The sequence below is a fragment of the Budorcas taxicolor genome, chromosome X (assembly GCF_023091745.1).
Source record: "Budorcas taxicolor isolate Tak-1 chromosome X, Takin1.1, whole genome shotgun sequence".
In the NCBI taxonomy this organism is placed as follows: domain Eukaryota; kingdom Metazoa; phylum Chordata; class Mammalia; order Artiodactyla; family Bovidae; genus Budorcas; species Budorcas taxicolor.
Window position 1 is genome coordinate 14,753,530 of NC_068935.1, and position 25,591 is coordinate 14,779,120.

The 25,591-nt window shown below is 38.4% G+C and overlaps 1 protein-coding gene across 1 annotated transcript in view; it reads left to right on the forward strand.

Moving 5' to 3' along the window:
• The window catches only part of RNF128 (ring finger protein 128), a 61,872-nt gene extending 52,254 nt beyond the window's left edge, over window positions 1–9,618 (forward strand). Inside the window, exon 7 of the mRNA XM_052663462.1 lies at window positions 9,485–9,618. Coding sequence (XP_052519422.1) covers window positions 9,485–9,618 — 134 coding nt within the window. The remainder of the gene's footprint in view (window positions 1–9,484) is intronic.
• The last annotated feature ends 15,973 nt before the right edge of the window (window positions 9,619–25,591 follow it).

Genomic DNA, 25,591 nt, shown 5'->3' on the forward strand with positions numbered 1-25,591 from the left:
GTACAGAGGTCACGAGGAATCCTACCATGCAAACGCAAACCTCATATTGTAATCTAATCTTTGAACATTTCACAGAGTACAAAGTAGTCATAAGAATCTTAATAATCTACCTATAATAGATAATCATTGTCTCTTAGCCTCAGATGAATTTTTGGTTCCTGTAACTGTGTGCTAATAGAATTCAGTGAAGAGAAAGGAGAGGGTATGGCATAATTCAGTTTAGCAACATTGGTAGTTCAGTGGTAGAATTCTTGCCTGCTCTGCAGGAGGCCTGAGTGTATGGGATAATTCAGTTTATTGCCAGGTCAGTTTAAAAGAAGAAGAAAAGTCCCAACCTACTATTTTGGTGTTCTGTTTTTATGGGGGAGGGTGGAAGGCAGAACAATTTTTGCAGAGAATTTGAAAAGCAAATAAAATGACAATTCATATTCCTTCTCCTGTATTCTTTATCTGCATAAATGGTAGGAACACCAACCCAGGTGCCTCAATCCAGAAACTTAGGGAGAATCCTAGATTCTTCCCTCTCCCTTTCCTTTTGATTCAATATAATTTTTCCTTTAATCCATCTCCAAATTTCTAACCTTAATTCAACAGTCATAGTTTGAACCACTGTCTTCTTTCTGCCCATTCCTTCCACTCTTCCTCCACCAAGAAATTGGGGAAGTCAAGCCAAACTCCTGTTCCTCCTTTAAAACTTGCTCCCCTTTGAGTTTGGAGGAGAATGGATACATATATATGGATGGCTGAGTCCCTTTGCTGTTCACCTGAAACTATCACAACATTGTTAATCAGCTTTCAGTTCAGTTCAGTTCAGTTCATTTCAGTTGCTCAGTCATGTCTGAATCTTTGTGACCCCAGGAACTGCAGCACGCCAGGCCTCCCTGTCCATCACCAACTCCTGGAGTTCACTCAAACTCATGTCCATCGAGTTGGTGATGCCATCCAGCCATCTCATCCTTGGTCATCCCCTTTTCCTCCTGCCCCCAGTCCCTCCCAGCATCAGTCTTTTCCAATGAGTCAACTCTTCTCATGAGGTGGCCAGAGTATTGGAGTTTCAGCTTTAGGATCATTCCTTCCAAAGAACACCCAGGACTGATCTCCTTTAGAATGGACTGGTTGGATCTCCTTGCAGTCCAAAGGATTCTCAAGAGTCTTCTCCAACACCACAGTTCAAAAGCATCGATTCTTTGGCACTCAGCTTTCTTCAGAGTCCAACTCTCACATCCATACATGACCACTGGAAAAACCATAGCCTTGACTAGATGGACCTTTGTTGGCAAAGTAATGTCTCTGCTTTTGAATATGCTATCTAGGTCGGTCATAACTTTCCTTTCAAGGAGTAAGCATCTTTTAATTTCATGGCTGCAGTCACCATCTGCAGTGATTTTGGAGCCCAGAAAAATAAAGTCTGACACTGTTTCCACTGTTTTCCCATCTATTTCCCATGAAGTGATGGGACCAGATGCCATGATCTTAGTTTTCTGTATCTTAGTTTTATTTTGTATTTGTATCTTAGTTTTATTTTGTATTGGGCTAAAGCCCAATACAAAATAAAATGTTGAAAAGAAAACTTGCTCCCCTGAGAAGCCTATCTTTAGTTACATGTGTGGCCCTACTGTCACTTCCACAGAACTTATATCATTGCACTTATTGCACTGAATTGTATTAAAACCTTTTAAAAATCCATTTGGGTAGGGACAGTGTTTTATTGTTCACTGTTGTACACCCAGCACCTAGTACAAGCTTCCTCACAGCAAATACTCAAATAAGTATTGAATGAGTGACCACACAGAATAGATTTTCCCACTCACACAACTAGAGAAAAGCCCGCACAGCAAATAAGACCCAACACAGCCAAAAATAAATAAATAAAATAAAAAGAATAATAGTTTAACCCACATAAATGGTGTTTGTTTGCCTTAATAAGAATAAAGTAATATGTTTCCTGTAATTATAAGTTAGACAGAGATGTTTAAGCTGTGTGGAGTAGATTTGTTTCAACATTAAGAAACCAGAAGTTTTATTAAATATAAAATTAGTCCTGATTTAAAATCATGTATTTTAAGATAAGCTTCTGATATCTAAGGGAAGTATTTCTTTGTATTTTAGTTGTAATTTTTTATTTTACAGTTCAACTGTGGCCCCCAGTCATCATTATTATGCTGAGATTGTGAGATATTCTAATTTACATCTAATAGTTTATAGAAAAGTTGCACATACAGAAATATTCATCTTTACCCTGCCTTTTCTTCACTTTTAGAAGCCATATGCTATTTCTAAAGTCAGTAACAGATACCAAAAACCAAACCAGTCTAAGAATACCCATTATAAAGTCAACAACCTATGTTACTTCCTCATATGATTGGATTTTGCTCAGACACTAAATGTTTGAGGCATGCCAAATATACAACCATCACAAGTGTGAGCACCCAAATAAATGGATATATAGAATTAGTATGGCCTTGGGGTAAAATCCTCCCATTCAGAGAGTCAGAGCAAAAATAAAAGTTAAGAAATTTAAGCTTAGTTTCCTAATACTTTATTATGCTCTTCAAACAAAACAAATATTAAATTGACTTAAACCAACATCTTTGAAGGTGAATGTGTTAGTGTGACTTTTGTGACTACTTAAAATGTAATCATGGATAGAAGTGGCACACTTGCCATCCCTTTTATATATTGATATTTGGGGTTTCATAATTTAATGGTTACTTTTCCTTCTTGGCTACTTCTATAGTTTAGAGATACTGCTAATAGATAAATTGGTGCCTCAGTCATATGTCTTAAATTAAGAGAATATACTTTGCTTTGAGGGAGAAGGAGATTGCAGCCCACTCCAGTATTCTTGCCTGGAGAGTCCCATGGATGGAGGAGCCTGGCAGGCTGCAGTCCATGGGATCACAAGAGTCGGACATGATTGAGTGACTAAACCACCACCACCACTTTGGTTTGAGATCAGATGACAACTGTGAATTTTTAAATTGGTTTTGCAAAAACATTAGAACAGCAAAATTTAACATTAATAATAAAGTAGACTTGTCAACTGGAGGAGGAAATGGCAACCCATTCCAGTATTCATGCCTGGAAAATCCCATGGACAGAGGAGCCTGGTGGGCTATGGTCCACAGGGTTGCAAAGAGTCAGACTCAACTGAGCACACACACACACTCACACACAATTATATAATAATTGTTTTGGCATATTTCCTATTAACCACTGATTATTATGGTGATAGTTGGTTTAAATAGCTTCAAAAACATACAGTTGGTTAGTTTGTGCCTGTGTGTTCCATCATTGTGCTGAGTTGTATTAGAGCACTGGTTTTCAAACTTAAGCATACCTTGAGTCACCTAGAGGGCTTGTTTAAACAGAGGGGAGGGCCTTTCCTGGTTCAGTGGTTAAGAATCCGCCTTGCAGTGCAGCGGACACAGGTTCAAATCCCTGGTCTAGGAAGATCCCACATGCTGCGGGCCAACTAAGCCCCTGCACTGCAACTTGAAGCCAGCGCCCTAGAGCCCATGCTCTACAAGGACAAGCCACAGCAACAAGAAACCCATGCATTGCAACTAGAGAGTAGCCCCCACTTGCTGCAACTAGAGAAAGCTCGTGCACAGCAACAAAGACCCAGCACAGCCAAAGTAAATGAATAAAAGTTTATTAAAAAAAAAAAAAAAAACAAGCAGAGTGGCAACCACTAGTTTCTGACTCAATAGGTTTGAGATGGGCCCTGAGAATTTTCATTTCTAAGAAGTTTCCAGGTGGTAATGATACTGCTTATCCAGGGACCACACTTTGAGAACCACAGAATAGGGCCCCTAGTTCTTAATCCTTGCTGCACATTAGAATCACCCAGAAGAACTTTAAACATTACTGATACCTGGACTCTACCCCAGAATAGTTCAATCAGAATCCATGAGATGTGGGGCCCAAACACAGGTTGTTTTTTTTTTTTTTAATAGTTTCAGCCTGACTTTAAAAATGTTTCAAAAATAGTAAAAAGAATGCCAATCACTGAACTTCTCCAAGTATTAACATTGTATATAACCATATACAGTTATCAAAATCAGGAAATTGTATGATAAAATGTTGGTAACTAAATTGAACTTAACTCAAATTTCACCAGTTGACCCATTAATGTACTTTTTCTGTCCTAGGATCCCACATTGCATTTCCTCTTCTCTCATTTCCCCCCAATTTTATTGACATATAATATGTAATATACTTGACATATAACCAGAGAAAGATTAGTCACCAAATCTATCATCTCAAATAATTACAAATTTTGTGTGTGTATGTGTGGTGAGAACATTTAAGATCTACACTTAGCAACTTTCAAGTATTTACTACAGTATTGTTAACTGTAGTCACCATGCTATATATTAAATTCCCAAGAACTTACTCATCTTATAACTGGAAACTTGTATCCTTTGATGGACATTTCTCCATTCCCCCCCTGCTTCTAGCCTCTTGGAACCACCATTCTCTGTTTCTATGAATTTGACTTTTTAAAAAAAGACTCCACATATAAGTGTTATCATACAGTGTTTGTCTTTCTCTGTGTGGCTTATTTCACTTAGCACAGTGTCCTCAAGATCTATCCATGTTGTTGCAAATGGCAGTATCTCCTTTCTCATGGCTGAGTAATATTCCTGTTGTGTGTGTGTACATATATATGTATCTCACGTTTTCTATATCTGTTGATCAGTCAATAGAAACAGGTTACTTCTGTGTCTGGCTATTGTGAATAATGCTGCAGTGAACATGGAGGTGCAGCTGTCTCTTCAAGATAATGCTTTCATTTCCTTTGGGTATATACCCAGAAGTTGGATTGCTGGATGATATGGTAGTTCTATTTTTAGTTTTTTGAGAACATGTTTCCCATAGTGCTGCACCAATATACATTCCCACCAACTGTGCACCAGAGTTCCCTTTTCTTCACATCCTTGCCAACACTCATCTGTTATCATTTTGATAATAGCTATTCTAACAAGCGTGAGGCAATATCACATTGTGGTTTTGATTTGCATTTCCCTGATGATTAGTGATGAACATCTTTTCATGTACTTGTTGGCCATTTGTATCCACATATCTTCTTTGGGGTGCTTCCCAGATGGGTCAGCAGTAAATATTCTGCCTGCCAATGCAGGAGCCACAGGAGATGCAGGTTCAATCCCTGGGTCAGGAAGATCCCCTGGAGGAGGAAATGGCATCCCACTCCAATGTTCTTGTCTGGAAAGTCCTATGGACAGAGGAGCCTGATGGGCTGCAGTCCATGGGGGCAAAGAGTTGGAGATGACTGAGCATCTGAGCATGCACACATGTCTTCTTTGGGAAAATATCTTTTCCCCAAAAAATTTCAATTCTGCCCAGTTTTAAATCAGATTATTTACTTTTCTGCTATTGAATTATATGAGTTCCTTATATATTTTGGGTATTAACTCCTTACCTGATATGTGGTTTGCAAATATTTTCTCCCATTTTGTAGCTTGCCTTTTCATTCTTTTGATTATTTCTTTTGCTGAGCAGAAGCTTTTTGGTTTGATGTAGTCCCATTTGTTGATTTTGGCATTTTAAGTCCTTAATCTATTTAGAGTTCATTTTAATTTAAATTTATTTATTTTAATTGGAGGCTGATTACTTTACAATATTGTATTGGTTTTGCCATACATCAACATGAATCCACCATGGGTGTACACGTGTTCCCGATCCTGAACCCCCCTCCCACCTCCCTCCCCGTACCATCCCTCTGGGGAAGTGGTGTGAGATGGGAGTCTGGTTTCATTCTGTTGCATATTTATCCAGGTTACCCAACACCATTTATTGAAGACTGTCTTCCCCACTGGATGTTTTTGGTTCCCTTGTCAAATATTAGTTCATCTCACACATGTGAGGCATGTGAGATCTTAGCTCCCTGACCAGGGATCCAACCTATACCCCCTGCATTGAAAGCTTGGAATCTTAACCACTGTACCACCAGGGAAGTCCCTGTATACGTCCTTTATGTTTGGATATGTTCTTTCTATACCCAATCTGCTGAGAGGTCCACATTGCATTTAACTGTCATGTCCTTTTAGTCTTAATATGTGACTGTTTCTAAGTCTTCATTTTTCTTGGCTCTGACACCTCTGAAGGCTACCAGTTAGTTACTTTGAAGAATATCCTTCAATTTGGAATTGTCTGCTTTTTCCCAGTGATTAAATTCATTGTCTATTTCTGGCAGGAAAACCACATATCTTATCTTGTCTGCTTTATATCATATAATGAGGCACATTATGCCCATGTCTTATTATCACTGTTTTTAACTTTGTTCACTTGGTTAAGGTGGTATCTGCCAAGCCTCTTCTTTTAAAGTTATTATTTTTCCCTTTATTGTTTTATAGAGAGACACTTGGAAACTATGCAAATGTCCTGTTTCTCATCATAATTTTTACCTACTAATTTTAGCAATCATTGATAGTTCTTGCTTACAATAATAATTACTGAAGTGTGTGCCAAATGGTGATTTTCTATTTCCATCCTTCTTTCTACATTAATTAAGCTTCTAATTTAAAGAAGAGCTATCATTTCTCCACTTATTTATTCAACTGTTTATAATAATATGGACTCAAAGACTCACTTCTTTTTCTCCATAATATTATTCTCATGATTTATTCATGCTTAGATTGTCCTAGATTTGGTCATTGGGAACTCCCTCAAGTTGGTTGATTTTCTTTCAAAATAACGCCCCCCCCCTTTTTGAGTACTTCCTTACTTTCTATGATCACAAGATGTTCTAGGCCAAGGATTGGCAAACTTTTTCTGTATAGGGCCAGATAATAAGTATTTTAGGCTTTGAAGACTTTAGGTCTTTGTTGCTTTGGGGGCTGGGACAGTGTTGTTTTATCTTCCAACCTCTTAAAAATGTCAGAATCACTCTTAGCTATGGATTTGGCTTGCAAGCTGTAGTTTGCTGGCCCCTAGGAGAATCCCAGGGACGGGGGAGCCTGGTAGGCTACCATCTATGGGGTCGCACAGAGTCGGACACGACTGAAGTGACTTAGCAGCAGCAGCAGGCTAGAATCTGGGTTAATCTTCTCTCTTGCCCTAACCCTAAAATCAGGGAGTGGGGGCTTTTATTGGAGAATAGCACCTCAGAGTCAAGATCAGGCATTAGGTACGCTCATTGCTTTTGGAGTATCATTGCTATTAGCCCTTTAAAGGAACAAAGCGAGGAAATATGTGTATGTACTCACACAAATATACACACATCTACATTCACCTATCTGAAGAACAGCTACTTCATACTGATGTATGATTCTAATCCAACATCACAGAGTTTATTCTAGCCTTCCTCTTTCCTTACTTTTAACTCCATTCTTGGACATTGAGAAACCCAGCTGTTATTATCCTCAGTATATTTACTTATTTGTTCAATCCTAAAGTACATGTAAGTTGTAACATTGCCAATGTACCCTGTGAAAAACAATTTCACTAACCAGTGTAGTTCTTTGGTTTTAACCTTATAGGATATAGTCAAAATATTATTTTCCAAAATTACTTAGGTTAGTTCTTTTCTTTCCCACTCTCTTCTGAACTCTCTATATTTCATTTGTAAAATAATTATATTCACTTGTTACTACTTGTATTCCATTTTGGGAACTCCCTTCACAACTTCCTGGTTGATTAGCTTTAGTCCTTCTGCCTATCTATCTATCAGTTGGTAAAGAATCTGCCTGCAATGCAGGAGACACAGGAGATGTGGGTTCAATCCCTGGGTTGGGAAGATCCCCTGGAGAAGGAAATGACAACCAGTATTCTTGGCTGGGAAATCCCATAGACAGAGGAACCTGGCAGGCTACAGTCCATGGGGTCACAAAGAGTTGGACTTGACTGAGCATATACACAGAGCTATCTTATCAGTCTCTCTATGTATATGAAAAAGCATGGATAATTTTTTAAAGTGCCCAGGTGATTCAAACATGAAGTTGATTTTAAGAGCTATTATATTTAGAATAGAGAAGAAGCAGAAGACTTAACTGTTGCTCTTAAGGATGCTATAATGTAGGTAAAAATAAACACATGTATGAATCAACAAAATAGTAATTGTAAATTAATATAATGCCATAAATGCTTTAGGGCTTCCCTGGGCGCAGTGGTAAAGAACCCGCCTGCCAATGCAGGAGATACCAGAGGCAAGGGTTCGATTCCTGGGTTGGGAAGATCCCCTGGAGGAGGAAATAGCAACCCACTCCAGTATTCTTGCCTGGGAAATCCCATAGACAGAGGAGCCTGGCAGGCTATAATCCATAGGGTCACAAAGAGTCAGGCACGACTGAAGTGACTGAGCACACACATATAAGTGCTTTATGTAAGGCAGCAAAATCATATTAAAGAAACAGGGAATTAGTGTGATAATCAGAGTGTGATTGAATTAGATAAGAAAGACTTCTTAGACATGTGTGTTGAATTTTGTCTTAAAGAACAGAGGGGTATTTTCTTTCTGGCTTACTTCACTCTGTATAATAGGCTCCAGTTTCATCCACCTCATTAGAACTGATTCAAATGTATTCTTTTTAATGGCTGGGTAATACTCTATTGTGTATATGACCAATACAGTATACTAAGGCATATATATGGAATTTAGAAAGATGGTAACAATGACTCTGTATGCGAGACAGCAAAAGACACAGATGTATAGAATGGTGTTCTGGACTCTGTGGGAGAGGGCGAGGGCAGGATGATATGGGAGAATGGCATTGAAACATGTATATCATATAGGAAACGAATCGCCAGTCTAGGTTTGATGCAGGATACAGGATGCTTGGGGCTGGTGCACTAGGATGACCCAGAGGGATGGTACCGGGAGGGAGGCGGGAGGGGGGTTCAGGATGGGGAACACGTGTACACCCGTGGGCGGATTCATCTTGATGGATGGCAAAACCAATACAATATTGTAAAGTTAAAAAATAAATATTTTTTAAAAAAAGAAAAAAGAAAAACAGAGGGGTAAAAGCATCCTAAAATTGCCATTTAACAATTTTAATTGGAGACTAATTACTTTACAGTCTTGTGGTGGGTTTTGCCATACATTGACATGAATCAGCCACAGGTATATGTGCGTCCCCCATCCTGAAGCCCCCCCCCACCTCCCTCCCCATCCCATCCCTCTGGGTTGTCCCAGTGCACCGGTTCTGAGTGCCCTGTTTCCTGCATTGAACTGGGACTGGTCATGTATTTCACATATGGTAATATACATGTTTCAATGCTATTCTCTCAAATCATTCCACCCTCGCCTTCTCCCACAGAGTCGAAAAGTCCACTCTTATATCTGTGTCTTTTTTGCTGTCTCACATATAGGGTCATCGTTACCATCTTTCTAAATTCCATATATATGTGTTAATATACTGTATTGGTGTTTTTCTTTCTGACTTACTTCACTCTGTATAATAGGCTCCAGTTTCATCCACCTCATTAGAACTGATTCAAATGCCATTTTTTTTTAAAGATGAAAATCTACAGCTGGTAAACCATGAAGCAAATTCCATGGCAGTGGATGTTGTTCCTCACGTTGACAACCCAACCTTTGAAGAAGATGAAAGTCCTGATCAGGAGACCACTGTTCAAGAAATTAAATCATAAAATCTGTATCAATAGAAAACTTGAACCTTTAGTAATAACAGAACTGCCAATCAGGGCCTAGTTTACTACTAAGGAACTGGATAAACTTAATAAAATAAGAATGATACTGAAAGTGCTGAGATAACTAATATTATGCTATAGTTAAATGACTTAAAATATTAAACCTATTAACTTTTTCCACAAACACATTATAATATTTTTCATAGGCAAGTTTCCTCTTGATAGCAGTAGCAACATTTTTAAACATTCAAAACTCTTGTCAAGTAATCATGTTTTCCATTTATAACAATTTTCTTATCAAAACATGTTGCTTTTAAAATGTGGAACAGCTATAATCACTTTATTTTATGATAGTATCTTAATTAAAAATAATACTACTTTAGCTTGGGCTATATGTGTCAGGGTTTTTCTCCAGGTGCTTATATTGATCTGGAATTGTAATTTAAAAAACAATGCAAACTTAGGCTAGTACTTCATGAAATATCTATTTAAGCTGCATTAAGTTGATAGAACAAGATTAAAGCAAAATACTCATTTTAACAATTTCTTATTTTAAAAATCAGGCTAAATTTACTTCATTTGAGTGTCAAGCATAGGTTTTTAGAGAATATGGACTGGACTGGATTGATTGGTATATTAATGACACCAATTTGACAAAAGATCATAGACACAAACTTTCCTTACAAAAACACTGTATAACTATTTCTCAAACCTTACTTATGGGACTTTCAAAAGTAGAACATTTAAATCATCATGCCATTTGAGAATGATTTTGAATAAGTCACACAAAAATTGGTAATTGATCTCTGTGTATGAATTTGTCTACAGAAATTAGTCTATAGAAAATGTTTTCCAAATAAAGTTGACTGAAAATTGAGTTTACATTTTACCAAAATGGGCTTTATAAAATAACATTAGGTAAAATAAAATTCTATCTATGTAGCTATAAATTTCGTGAATGCATTTTCTTGGTGTTTGAAAAAGAATTGGTGTTGGGGGGTAGAATTCCAGGTGCCTTAATAAAAAGTTTGAAGCTTCATCCACCAAAGTTAAATAGAGCTATTATAAAAATGCACTTTATATTTTCCGTGGCTTATCTTTGGTTTTAGAGTTTTGTTTCCAGTACAAATTCCAGCAGAATTTAAGCAAAAGCAGAATAGACATGTATTTTTGTTGGCTAAATGTAGAGTGGATGAAACCATTGCATTCTTGTACACTGATTTGAAATGCTGTAAATAGGTCCCGATTTGTATTGATTCTCTTTAAATATAAAATGTAAATAAAATATTCCAATAAAAGTTTGTGTCTGGTATTTAGTAATCATATACTAACTTTTAACATATGCTTGGATTTAGGAGGAAAAAGGTTTAATGTAAATATTTGTTGATATATTTGATTAATAAAAACTAAAACTTTAGTATTTGGGCTTCCCTGGTGGCTCAAATGGTAAAAAAAATTCACCTGCAATGCGGGAGAACTGTCTTCTATTCCTGGGTTGGGAAGATCCCCTGGAGGAGGTCACGGCAACCCACTCCAGTATTCTTGCCTGGAGAATCCCCATGGACAGAGGAACCTGGCAGGCTACAATCCATGGGGTCACAGAGTCGTACATGACTGAGTGACTAAGCACAGCACAGCGTGTTTACATATTTCACTACATAGTGAGGAACTGCTGCCATTATAAAATAACTGAATCTATCATGAATTATTTTTAAATGTCAACAAGGTAAATAATGAGGTTGACCACTGATAAGTTTTTTTCTTTTTCTTTTTTTATTGGAGGACAATTGCTCTACAATATTGTGTTGGCGTCTGCCACACATCAACACAGATCAGTCACAGGTATACATATGTCCCCTCTCTCCAGAACCCTCCTCCTATTGATCACTGAAAATTTAGGGTTAGAAAAGGACCATGATGCCAGTCCATCTTTACACTGCTGCTGCTGCTTAGTCGCTTCAGTCATGTCTGACTCTGTGTGACCCTATGGATTATAGCCCGCCAGGCTCCTCTGTCCATGGGGATTCTCCAGGCAAAAATGCTGGGGTAGATTGCCATGCCCTCCTTCAGGGGATCTTCCCAACCCAGGGATCAAACCCAGGTCTCCTGCACTGCAGGCAGATTCTTTATCACTAAGCCACCAGGGAAATGTCCATCTTTATATTACAGAAAACATAAGGCCACTTTATTGCTTTATAATTACCTTTTCCTGCAGTCTTCTCTTTGGAAGTATCATTCTTTGGATGCTATTAATGGGTTAAAAGCAGCTCTTTATTTTGGCAAACATGTTAAGAATAAACAGTTGTTTGAAACACTTCAGAACCATGATTATGAAATCCAGGATATACATAATGTCTTATGTGGCAATATGCCCAATGTGTGTGATGCCACACTATAAAGTTTCTCTATATTCTTAGGAAGTTTCTCTATATTCTTAGGAAGTTAATCATCTCAAGCTTTGCAGCGGTTCTTCTGGGGAGGCATTTATAATTTTTGAATATTTACTAGCTGTATGAACATACAATTTATATACCAAAAATTCAGCCCTTGTAAATGTATGGTTCTAAAGATGGATAGAATTGTGCTCATCACAAGTGAATTTGAGAACATTACACTAACCGGGAGATCAGTCCTGGGTGTTCATTGGTAGGACTGACACTGAAGCTGAAACTCCAATACTTTGGCCATCTCATGTGAAGAGTTGACTCTGGAAAAGACCCTGATGCTGGGAAAGATTGAGGGCAGGAGGAGAAGAGGTCAACAGAGGATGAGATGGTTGGATGGCATCACCGACTCAATGGACATGGGTTTGGGTGGACTCTGGGAGTTGGTGATAGACAGGAAGGCCTGGCATGCTGTGGTTCATGGGGGTCACAAAGAGTCAGACACAACTGAGCGACTGAACTGACTGACTGACATTATCCCCTAAAATCCCTTCATATCCATTTTTAGTCAGTTTCTGCTCCCATTCCTAGCCCCCGGGAACCATCAATTAGCCTTTTGTCTCTGGATTTACCTATTCTGGACATTACATTTAAATAGAATCACATAATATATGGTCTTTTGTGACTGCCTTCTTCTACTTAGCATATTTTCAAGGTTTATCCATGTTGAAGCATGCATCAGTATTTCATCCTTTTTAATTGCTGAATAATATTCCAGTCTATGGGTATTCCATATTTGGTTATCCATTCATCAGCTAAAGAAAACTTAGATCATTACCACTTTATGGCCATTATGGCTAATGTTCCTATGAACATTCATGTACACGTCCTTGTGTAGATTTATGCTTTCAATTCTCTTGGGTATATGCAAAGAAGAGGAATCCATGTCACTTGTGAATTTTCTTCCTGGTATTATATTTTGATATAAATAAGAGTTTGAGCAACAGACTTTATTATTTTCACATAGTCAAAATACAGGGCTTCCCTGGTGGCTCAGTGGTAAAGAATCTGCTTGCCAATGCAGGAGATGGGGGTTCAATCCTTGGGTCGGGGAGATCTCCTGGAGAGGAAATGGCAACCCACTCCATTCTTCCTGCTGAGAAATCCCATGGACAGAGGAGCTTCGCAGGCTACAGTCCATGAGGTTGCAAAAGTGTTGGATACAACTTAGAAACTAAACAACATGACATTCAAAATATAGGCTGATATTTTTAAACAGTGACAGTAGATATATTTGTATGTATAGGTAGTCTCCAACTTAAGATGGTGGGGTTTTATGAGAATTCATTTGTAAAAGTCACGTTGTGTTAAGATCATGGAAGAAATCAAAAAGGAAAGCAAAATATGCATAGAAACAAATGAAAATGAAAACATGACAACCCGAAACCTATAAAAGCAATGCTAAGAGGGAGGTTCATAGCAATACAAGCCTACCTCAAGAAACAAGAGAAACATCAAATAAATAACATAACTGTACACCTAAAGCAACTAGAAAAAGAACAGAAGAAACCCAAAGTTAGTAGAAGGAAAGAAATCATAAAAAATTAGGGCAGAAATAACTGAAAGAGAAATGGAGACTATAGCAAAAATCAACAAAACTAAAAGCTGGATCTTTGAGAAGATAAATAGACAAACTGTTAGCCAGACTCATCAAGAAAAAAAGGGAGAAGAATCAAATCAGTAAAATTAGAAATGAAAATGGAGAAATCATGACAACACAGAAATACAAAAGATTATAAGAGACTACTATGACCAATTATATGCCAATAAAATGGACAACTTGCACGAAATTGACAAATTCTTAGAAAAGTATAACGTTCCAAAACTGAACCAGGAAGAAACAGAGAATCTTAACAGACCCATCACAAGCATGGAAATCAAACTGTAATCAAAAATCTTCCAACAAAGAAAAGCCCAGGACCAGATGGCTTCACAGGTGAATCCTACCAAAAATTTAGAGAAGAGCTAACACCTATCCTATTCAAACTCTTCCAGAAAATTGCAGAGGAAGGGACACTCTCAAACTCATTCTATGAGGCCACCATCACCCTAATACCATAATCAGACAAAGATGCCACACACACACACACAAAAAAAAACTACAGGCCAATATCAATGATGAACATATATGCAAAACCCTCAACAAAATGCTAGTAAACAGAATCCAACAACATATTAAAAAGATCATACATCATGACCAAGCGGGTTTTATTCCAAGGATACATTCTTCAATATCACAAATCAAACAATGTGATACACCATTATTACAAATTGAAAGATAAAAACTATATGATTATCTTAATATATGCAGAGAAAGCCCTTGACAAAATTCAACACCCATTTATGATAAAAAAAAAAAAAAAACTCTCCAGAAAGCAAGCATGGAAGGATCAGACCTAAACAAAATAAAAGCGTTATACAACAAACCCACAGCAAACATTATCCTCAATGGTGAAAAATTGAAAGAACTTCCTCTAAAATCAGGAACAAGACAAGTGTGCCCACTCTCACCACTACTATTCAACATAGTTTTGGAAGTCCTAGCCACAGCATTCAGAGAAGAAAAAGAAATAAAAGGAATCCAGATTGGAAAAGAAAAAGTAAAACTCTCACTGTTTGCAGATGACATGATCCTCTACATAGAAAACCCTAAAGATACCACCAGAAAATTGCTAGAGCTAATAAATGAATATAGTAAAGTTGCAGGATATAAAATTAATACACAGAAATCCCTTGCATTCCTATACACTAAAAATGAAAAAACAGAAAGAGAAATTAAGGAAACAATCCCATTCACCATTGCAACAAAAAGAATAAAATACTTAGGAATAAATTTACCTAAAGAAACAAAAGGCCTATATATAGAAAACTATAAAATAGTGATGAAAGAAATCAAAGGTGACACAAATAGATGGAGAAACATACCATGTTCATGGATCAGAAGGATCAATATAGTGAAAATGAATATATACCCAAACCAATCTATAGATTCAATAGATTGAAGCTACCAACAGTATTTTTCACAGAATTAGAACTGTCAGGGAACATTTAACAGAAGGATTCCTGCATGCTGTTTTCTATTTCTCAAGGATTCTCTGTTCCTTATCAGTTCCTATTCTGAGAATGAGTAGAGCTGCATGCAGTTCTCAGGACTGAAATCATGGGAAAGGGTATCTGCTTGGATTCCTTTCAGCAACTCCCTTCAGTGACTCTTTTCAGCGTCAGCGACCTTGTATGTATTAGACTATCCATATTGTGGCTATTGATAAAATTTCATCCTGTGTAATAGCTGAGTAATCATCTTACTAAAGATATATAAGCCTACATTTCTGCTAATAAAGCACCCTTGCTCCATCAGAGCTTGGGTCCCCATGTCTTTCTTTCTCTTTTTCTTTCTTTCTCTCTCTCTCTCTTTCTCTCTTTCACTTTCTTATTATCGACTCTGGACCGCCAGGTTCCGGTCCATTAAAGGACCACAACAAGTGGCCCCCAGAACAGGGACCTGGTATATGTGGCATTTCAGACGGAGTGACTCAGGGCCTATTGAGGTCGGTAAGTACTCAGACGTGGATTAAACGGCTGAAAAGCCCCATCATTTCTCTACTTTACTTCACCATTTGTTTAAAGCTCAGGGACTTTTGGTTTCATGCAAACGAATAGAGGCTTGCCTTCAAACAGTGGTTGAGTGTAATCCTTGGTTCCTTGATAAAAGCAGTTTTGATTTAGAAATTTGGCGCTGGGTCAAAGAAAATGTTGAATGAGCCGCCAGACGGATAAAAAATATTCCAATTGATTTCTGGCCCTTATGAGCTCTCATTAAAGCTGCAATTCTGCCATTTCAAGGTAATTCTAGCCCTCATGATATTTGACAACAGAAAACTTGTTACATAAATATGAATTAGATGATGAAACTTTACAAAAGGCCCAATTAGAACAACATAAAATATTTCAGAACTTTCCTACAAATCCTTCCCCAGCTGCTCCAAATGTTCCTCCTCTGCCAGCAGACACAAATCCAAAATCCTTTGCTAGACTTACCCGCTCTCCTTGAAATTCTCCTTTTTTTGTTATAAAAAAGAAATCTAACAAATGATGTCTCTTGACAGACCTTAGAAAAGTTAATGAAAGGAGATCCTAATTTAAAGAGCCCTCATTCACTTTCTCAAGAGACACAAGAGGAAGTCTATTTAGTGCAAAATAAACTACAAAAACAGTTTCTTACTCCCATCAGACTAGATTTACCTCTAAAATTATTTGTACTCCCTCTCTTCATTCTCCCATGGGACTTCCTGACCCAACAGCTCCAACCTTGATACAACAAAAACATGCCTAGGTAAAAACATGCCTAGGTAAAAGCTTATATCTTATCACATTATTGAAATAGACAACCCACTTTGCCTGAGATGTCAGCCTTAGACAGATTAGTACAACTTCAAGCCAGAAAAAAAAGTCAGAGACAAACAGACCTTTTAAATCTTAAAGCAGAAAACTATGAGATCTCTGTCTGTCTAGATATGTATGTATGTCTTTATCTCTGGATAATATTGCTGAGGTTAATTTATAAATGAGCTAAACAACAGTTCATGGTTTCTAAAAAAAAGGTACGATACATATTTTCAGTAAAAAAGGTGTAAGAAATGAAATTACATTTTATTAAGAAAACAAAGAAGTATGGCTTATAGATGGCTATTCTATGAATGGACAAATAAAGTGATGAATACAGAAAGTGTAAAAAAGGTTTGTGGAAAGTGTAACCCAGAAAGAAAGTTCTATATGAGAAAAAAAATATGTACAGATAAATACAAGAAGTATACAAAAGGTTTATGACAAGTAGAAAAGTGTTTTATGCATGATACGAGTTTCTTAAGACATGATTTTACTAATAAGTGCTAACTATAGCTATATTATTTTCTATGTCACTTGTTTCAGAAGAATTTCTTACGTTAACAAATGTATGACTGATCCTGTGATATAATGCTGATATGCAGTTCCATATGACATCAATGATTGTAACAATGTAACTCTAGATATGGGAAAAAACAACAAGAGAAAATATTTTCCTGGACCGAGAGGCTAGTAAGACAGTGGTCCAGAGACTTTTGCTACTTGCAAGGCCTGGTCCAATAACAGCACACTGAGTGGCCTATCAGTGGAATCTTCCCTAAACCTGGGAATGAGCTTTCCCAACACCGTGAGACACAATGGCCATAAAATGCCCCCCAAACATGGTCAAATATGTGGCTATGAAGGGACCCTACTGACTGAAAGTTGATACTCACCAGCTGCCTCTACAAAGATTACATCATGACCACTGCAAGCTGCTGACCTTCAACACCCCCTGAAAGGAGTTCAGGGTAGAAATCAAAAATAAGACACTCTATGCTCTGGAAGAAAAAAAAAAAAAAAAAAACAGAAAAACCAGCCTTCAGACAGTCAGATGTTTTCAGGTAAAGATTTTATGAGACCAAATTCTTGCATCTTCTCATACCTAGAGAAACATTAATGTCATGAACCCAATGTCTGGTCCTAGTTCTCCTGGTAGCCTCTAAACAGCTTTTCTACTTCTCTTAATCTTTGGGCCATATACCTTTAACTTTCTTGTTAAGTGTTTCTTCCAGAATACAACAAATCTCCAAATGGTAGTATGACAAAAATATTCCCTGACCAACACCTAGACAATGCTGAAACAAGTCACCTTATCATTCCATGGACTCTCATCTCCCTCTGTTAATACACCCTGACAGAGAGCAGGCAAAGGGAACTCAAAACCCCATGATGCCCCTGTACAGCCTGAAAAAGCCAGAGTGGTCATCGCCCCCTTTCCCCTGAGACTGGATTCCCAAATGCCTAAAAAGGAAAATAGGCAGACAGTTAGACATGAACAGGATATCAAAAGGGACCAAAATCCAAAATCAAGAAAATTAATGTTTATGGCTAATCATACAATTGTCGATTGGAGACCCCATGGTATGTGGTTATCTAACTGCTCAGATGATATTAACAGTACTATGTATGACTGTGCTACTCAAGTAACACAAAAAGTTACTAATACTACGATAAAACATTACCATGACAAAGGACTTGGCTGGCTTGACGATAAAATGACACCCCCCTCATCCTCGAATTGTCCTTGATAAACAGATTGGGCCTGAACAATGAGACATCTGGAAACTTGCCGTGAACACCAAAGAACTTAGAACTTAGACTGGACATTTCACAGAGAGTAATTATAGTCATAGTAACTATTTCTTTCATTATAATCAATCATATTTCATACAAGCTTGTATTCCCCTTCCTTTTGTTACAATTATATTTGTTGTTTACCATTGCCTTTATGCAAAAATTGTTAAAACTAAACAAACTCAATTAGTCAAGACCCTTTTAACAAATATAATAAATAAGGGTAAATTGTCAGGGAACATTTAACAGGAGGATTCCTGCATGCTGTTTTCTATTTCTCAAGGATTCTCTGTTCCTTATCAGTTCCTATTCTGAGAACGAGTAGAGCTGTGTGCAATTCTCAGGACTGAGGTCGTGGGAAAGGGTATCTGCTTGGATTCCTTTCAGTAACTCCCTTCAGTGACTCTTTTCAGCATCAGCGACCTTGTATGTGTTAGACTATCCATATTGTGGTCATTGATAAATTTCATCCTGTGTAATAGCTGAGTAATCATCTTACTAAAGATATATAAGCCTACATTTCTGCTAATAAAGCACCCTTGCTCCATCAGAGCTTGGGTCCCCATGTCTTTCTCTCTCTTTCTCTCTTTCATTTTCTTATCGTCGACTCCAGACCGCCAAGTTCTGTTCCATTAAAGGACCACAACATAGAACAAATAATTTTACAATTTGTATGGAAACACAGTTCAGTTCAGTTCAGTCGCTCAGTCGTGTCCGACTCTTTGCAACCCCATGAATCGCAGCACGCCAGGCCTCCCTGTCCATCACCATCTCCCGGAGATCACTCAGACTCATGTCCATCGAGTCCATGATGCCATCCAGCCATCTCATCCTCGGTCGTCCCCTTCTCCTCCTGCCCCCAGTCCCTCCCAGCATCAGAGTCATTTCCAATGAGTCAACTGTTCGCATGAGGTGGCCAAAGTACTGGAGCTTCAGCTTTAGCATCATTCCTTCCAAAGAAATCCCAGGGCTGATCTCCTTCAGAATGGACTGGTTGGATCTCCTTGCAGTCCAACGGACTCTCAAGAGTCTTCTCCAACACCACAGTTCAAAAGCATCAATTCTTCGGTGCTCAGCCTTCTTCACAGTCCAACTCTCACATCCATACATGACCACAGGAAAAACCATAGCCTTGACTAGACAGACCTTAGTCGGCAAAGTAATGTCTCTGCTTTTGAATATGCTATCTAGGTTGGTCATAACTTTTCTTCCAAGGAGTAAGTGTCTTTTAATTCCATGGCTGCAATCACCATCTGCAGTGATTTTGGAGCCCCCCAAAATGAAGTCTGACACTGTTTCCACTGTTTCCCCATCTATTTCCCATGAAGTGATGGGACCGGATGCCATGATCTTCGTTTTCTGAATGTTGAGCTTTAAGCCAACTTTTTCGCTTTCCTCTTTCACTTTCATCAAGAGGCTTTTTAGCTCCTCTTCACTTTCTGCCATAAGAGTGGTGTCATCTGCATATCTGAGGTTATTGATATTTCTCCCAGCAATCTTGATTCCAGCTTGTGTTTCTTCCAGTCCAGCGTTTCTCATGATGTACTCTGCATATAAGTTAAATAAGCAGGGTGACAATATACAGCCTTGATGTACTCCTTTTCCTGTTTGGAACCAGTCTGTTGTTCCATGTCCAGTTCTAACTGTTGCTTCCTGACCTGCATACAGATTTCTCAAGAGGCAAGTTAGGTGGTCTAGTTTTCCCATCTCTTTCAGAATTTTCCACAGTTTATTGTGATCCACACAGTCAAAGGCTTTGGCATAGTCAATAAAGCAGAAATAGATGTTTTTCTGGAACTCTGCTTTTTCAATGATCCAGCAGATGTTTGCAATTTGATCTCTGGTTCCTCTGACTTTTCTAAAACCAGCTTGAACATCTGGAAGTTCACGGTTCACGTATTGCTGAAGCCTTGCTTGGAGAATTTTGAGCATTACTTTACTAGCATGTGAGATGAGTGCAACTGTGCAGTAGTTTGAGCATTCTTTGGCCTTGCCTTTTTTTGGGATTGGAATGAAAACTGACCTTTTCCAGTCCTGTGGCCACTGCTGAGTTTTCCAAATTTGCTGGCATATTGAGTGCAGCACTTTCACAGCATCATCTTTCAGGATTTGAAACAGCTCAACTGGAATTCCATCACCTCCACTAGCTTTGTTCATAGTGATGCTTTCTAAGGCCCACTTGACTTCACATTCCAAGATGTCTGGCTCTAGATTAGTGATCACATCATCATGATTATCTGGGTCGTGAAGATCTTTTTTGTACAGTTCTTCCATGTATTCTTGCCACTTCTTAATATCTTCTGCTTCTGTTAGATCCATACCATTTTTGTCCTTTACCAAGCCCATCTTTGCATGAAATGTTCTCTTGGTATCTCTAATTTTCTTGAAGAGATCTCTAGTCTTTCCCATTCTGTTGTTTTCTTCTATTTCTTTGCATTGATCGCTGAAGAAGGCTTTCTTATCTCTTCTTGCTATTCTTTGGAACTCTGCATTCAGATGCTTTTATCTTTCCTTTTCTCCTTTGCTTTTCACCTCTCTTCTTTTCACAGCTATTTGTAAGGCCTCCCCAGACAGCCATTTTGCTTTTTTGCATTTCTTTTCCATGGGAATGGTCTGATCCCTGTCTCCTGTACAGTGTCACGAACCTCATTCCATAGTTCATCAGGCACTCTATCCATCAGATCTAGGCCCTTAAATCTATTTATCACTTCCACTGTATAATCATAAGGGATTTGATTTAGGTCATACCTGAATGGTCTAATGGTTTTCCCTACTTTCTTCAATTTGAGTCTGAATTTGGGAATAAGGAGTTCATGATCTGAGCCACAGTCAGCTCCTGGTTTTGTTTTTGTTGCCAGTATAGAGTTTCTCCATCTTTGGCTGCAAAGAATATAATCAAACTGATTTCGGTGTTGACCATCTAGTGATGTCCATGTGTAGAGTCTTCTCTTGTGTTGTTGGAAGAGGGTGTTTGCTATGACCAGTGCATTTTCTTGGCAAAACTCTATTAGTCTTTGCCCTGCTTCATTCCGTATTCCAAGGCCAAATTTGCCTGTTACTCCAGGTGTTTCTTGACTTCCTACTTTTGCATTCCAGTCCCCTATAATGGAAAGGACATCTTTTTGGGGTGTTAGTTCTAAAAGGTCTTGTAGGTCTTCATAAAAGCATTCAGCTTCTTCAGCGTTACTGGTTGGGGCATAGACTTGGATAACTGTGATATCGAATGGTTTGCCTTGGAGATGAACAGAGATCATTCTGTCGTTTTTGAGATTGCATCCAAGTACTGCATTTCGGACTCTTTTGTTGACCATGATGGCTACTCCATTTCTTCTGAAGGATTCCTGCCCGCAGTAGTAGATATAATGGTCATCTGAGTTAAATTCACCCATTCCAGTCCATTTTAGTTCGCTGATTCCTAGAATGTCGACGTTCACCCTTGCCATCTCTTGTTTGACCACTTCCAATTTGCCTTGATTCATGGACCTGACATTCCAGGTTCCTATGCAGTATTGCTCTTTACAGCATCAGATCTTGCTTCTATCACCAGTCACATCCACAACTGGGTATTGTTTTTGCTTTGGGTCCATCCCTTCATTCTTTCTGGAGTTATTTCTCCACTGATCTCCAGTAGCATATTGGGCACCTGATGACCTGGGGAGTTTCTGTTTTGGTATCCTATCATTTTGCCTTTTCATACTGTTCATGGGGTTCTCAAGGCAAGAATACTGAAGTGGTTTGCCATTCCCTTCTCCAGTGGACCACATTCTGTCAGACCTCTCCACCATGACCCGCGGGCATGGCTTGGTTTCATTGAGTTAGACAAGGCTGTGGTCCTAGTGTGATTAGATCGACTAGTTTTCTATGAGTATGGTTTCAGTGTGTCTGCCTTCTGATGCCCTCTTGCAACACCTACCATCTTACTTGGGTTTCTCTTACCTTGGGCGTGGGGTATCTCTTACCTTGGGTGTGGGGTATCTCTTCACAGCTACTCCAGCAAAGCACAGTTGCTGCTCCTTACCTTGGATGAGGGGTATCTCCTTACCACCACTGTTCCTGACCTTCAACATGGGATAGCTCCTCTAGGCCCTCCTGTGCCTGCGCAGCCACCACTCAATTAGAGAATCTAAAACTTTAATATTCCTACAAATTACCAGGATCTTGTTAAAATGCACGCTGTCATTCTAAGGCCTGGAATGGGTTCTGAGATTCTGAATTTCTTTCACTTTTGCACCAACCTAATAGCAAGCTCCCTGGTAATGCAGATTTTGGTGGTCCAGGGTCTGTTCTTTGAGTGCTAAAGTTTTAGATGGCTCTCCTCTAGCAATGCTCCACCTGTTTTGAATCTTACTGCTTCTAAACCTGCTTCAGACTGTAAAATATCAACTAAGCTTGTGAAATTCACTTCAAATAAGAATCCAGTGGAATCTTGAGTGACAGCCTAAGCCTTTCCATGGCACAGGGTTTGGAAATGCTATTTGGTGTTTCCCAGTACCTTTCATATAGGTGTTTGAGACTCTGATTTAGAAGGCTGAGTCAGCTGGGAGACTGAATTTTGGATAAATGGGGTATTCAGCCCTGCATTGTATAACATTGTGTCCATAAATATGTGGCTTGGATAAATCAGAAAACGAGCGTGGTAGTAGACAAATGAGTTGGGAGACTATTACAGTGCAGCAGAAAAGTGATGTGAGGCTTATCTGAAGTGATAATAGGAGGGTGGAATGGACTTTTGAAAAGAAAAAGAGTAGTGTGTGTGTGTAACAGTGCAGGTGGTGAGAATAGGAAGTTTAAGACTATTCTCAGGTTCCTTACATGCACCCCAGTGTTCATAGCAACACTATTCATAATAACCAAGATGTAGAAACAACCTAAGTGCCCATCAACAAATGAATGGATAGAGAAGATGTGGTATACATATATATATAAATAAACACACATGACGGAATATTACTCAGTCATAAAAAAGGAATGGAGTAATACCATCTGTAGTAACATGGATGGACCTATAAAATATCGTACTAAGTGAAGTAAACGAGACATAGAAAGACAAATATAGGATAACAATAAAAATTAATCTATTTACAAAACAAATGGACTCACAGATACAGAAAACACTTTTCTCCAAAAAGAAAGGGGGATAGATAAATTAGGAGTATGGGACTAACAGATCCACACTATTATATATAAAATAGACAAGCAATAAGTATTTATTGTATAACACAGGGAACAAGGTTCAATATCTTATAGTAATCTATAATGGAAAATAATCTGATATATATATATATATATAACTGAATCACCTTGCTGTACACCTGAAACTAACACCTCATTTTTTTAAATGTAAAAAGTGGGGGGAGGGAAGACTATTCCAAGGTTCTTAGCTTGAGCATCTTGGTAAACAGTGGTGCTCGGAACTATGAGAATGTAATAGAAGAGACAACTTTGGGGAGGGAGGATACTAGAGAAAAAAATTACGCTTTGGACATATTGTCTTTGAGGTATCTATAAACCATATTATCAGACATATTGTACTCAGACAAACCCAGGTTTAAACCCTAGCTCCACTATTTATTTAGTTATCTGACTTTAGGCAAGTTAATTTCTTTGAGCCTCCTGTTCATCTGCAAACTAAGGATGTTAAAATGTACAAGTTTATTAATGAGGGTCAAATGACTATCTGTGCATCCAGTCATAGATAGATATAGATATTACCAGCACAGTACCAGCAGTGATATCCATGGCAGTTTGTAATTCTTGTCCTTCTTCTCTAAAAACAATGTACACTAATACACACAATTGAATAGTGACATGGTCTATTTTTTAAGTCATTTTAAGAAAAATACTTCTATTTGCAAAGGCTTGAAATACAGTAGATGATCAAGACAAAATGTTATATTCCAGGAGTAATTTAAACGTGTTTTATTTTATTCACATAATCAACAAAATGTTTACTACAGCGGGAGCTCTCTAAATGCCCTGCTTCAAGCCAAAAGTGGGTCCACTTCTGTAACAGGGAGCATGTGGGTTTATCTGAATAGAGTTGCCCAGTAAAGAGACAGAAGAATCATCCAGCTCTGCACAGCCCTTGCCACAACTCTTACAGTTTAAGGGTATTGGAAAAGAATGTGGCTTGATGAGGAGGTAAAAAGGGGAAGGAAAGGTAAAAAATAAAGGATACTTCACATCTCTTTTTATTTGCCACATTTACTGATCTTTCACCAGGAAGATTTAAGAAATTATCTTCCTTAATACATATCCAAATTAGGATGGCTTTCCCCAAGGATACATTGCAGTTCCGGCTCTGGGAAGATTGCTGTCCACTGCCACCACTCCCCCCACACCGACCACCCCTGCCCCCCGCCTCCAAAAAGCTGCCTTGGGACTAATAACTGCATTTTAGAAAAAAAGAATCCCAAATTGGCCTTTTTTTCACTTTCAAGAAAATTCCCTGCTTGTAGTACACACCTGCTTTCTTTGAACTGGCCCACGTTTTGTGAGGGTTAAGCCACAGATGCTGCTCTGAGGCAGAGTTTTATGGCTCCTTGGCATCTGAGTGTGCCCCACCCCGTTTTTTTTTAAGTCATATTTTTGAGGCTTCATTCTCAATATAGCTTGCCAAGAGACCCCCCCTTTTTTTTGTACGCTGCCTCTCAACTCTTTCCTTCCTATAAACGTTTTCACTTTCAGTTGTTGTGTGTTAGTCGCTCAGTCTTATCTGACTCTGCAACCCCATGGACTGTAGCCTCTGTCCATGGAATTCTCCAGGCAAGAATACTGGAGTGGGTTGCCATTTTCTTCTCCAGAGGATATTCCAGACCCAGGGATTGAATCCAGGTCTCCTGCATTGCAGACAGATTCTTTCCCGTCTGAGCCACCAGAGAAGCCTCTTTAACTCTGGTGGGCTTAGTGACAGCAGTAAATAAAAATGTCCCTCAAATAATTTCTCATAATGATGTCTCACAAAGTACCAACTTCAAAGTGTTTAAGCAGCTGCATATCATTAACAAGGTACAGGCTGCCCTGAAAGGGATTCTTTAAGAACTGAAGAAAAAAATCGCTCAAAAATTATTATATCCAGTAAAGAAAAGTTGGACGACATTTTCTGTGGCTGATTACGATATTTAGAACAAATCTGGGAAGGAAGGAGCACACGGTGTGAAAAACACTATATGGTTTCTGGAGATTTTATATTTTTATTGTATGGGCAGAAAATCCAAGAAAGATTTTTCAATCAGACAATGAATAGTATCAGGCTCCACTTTCTGTGTAACTCTGGCTAAGTCACTCCAGACTGCACATTTGTTTATGTACAGAGTGGGGAATGAGATATACATTGTGAGACTTCTGTA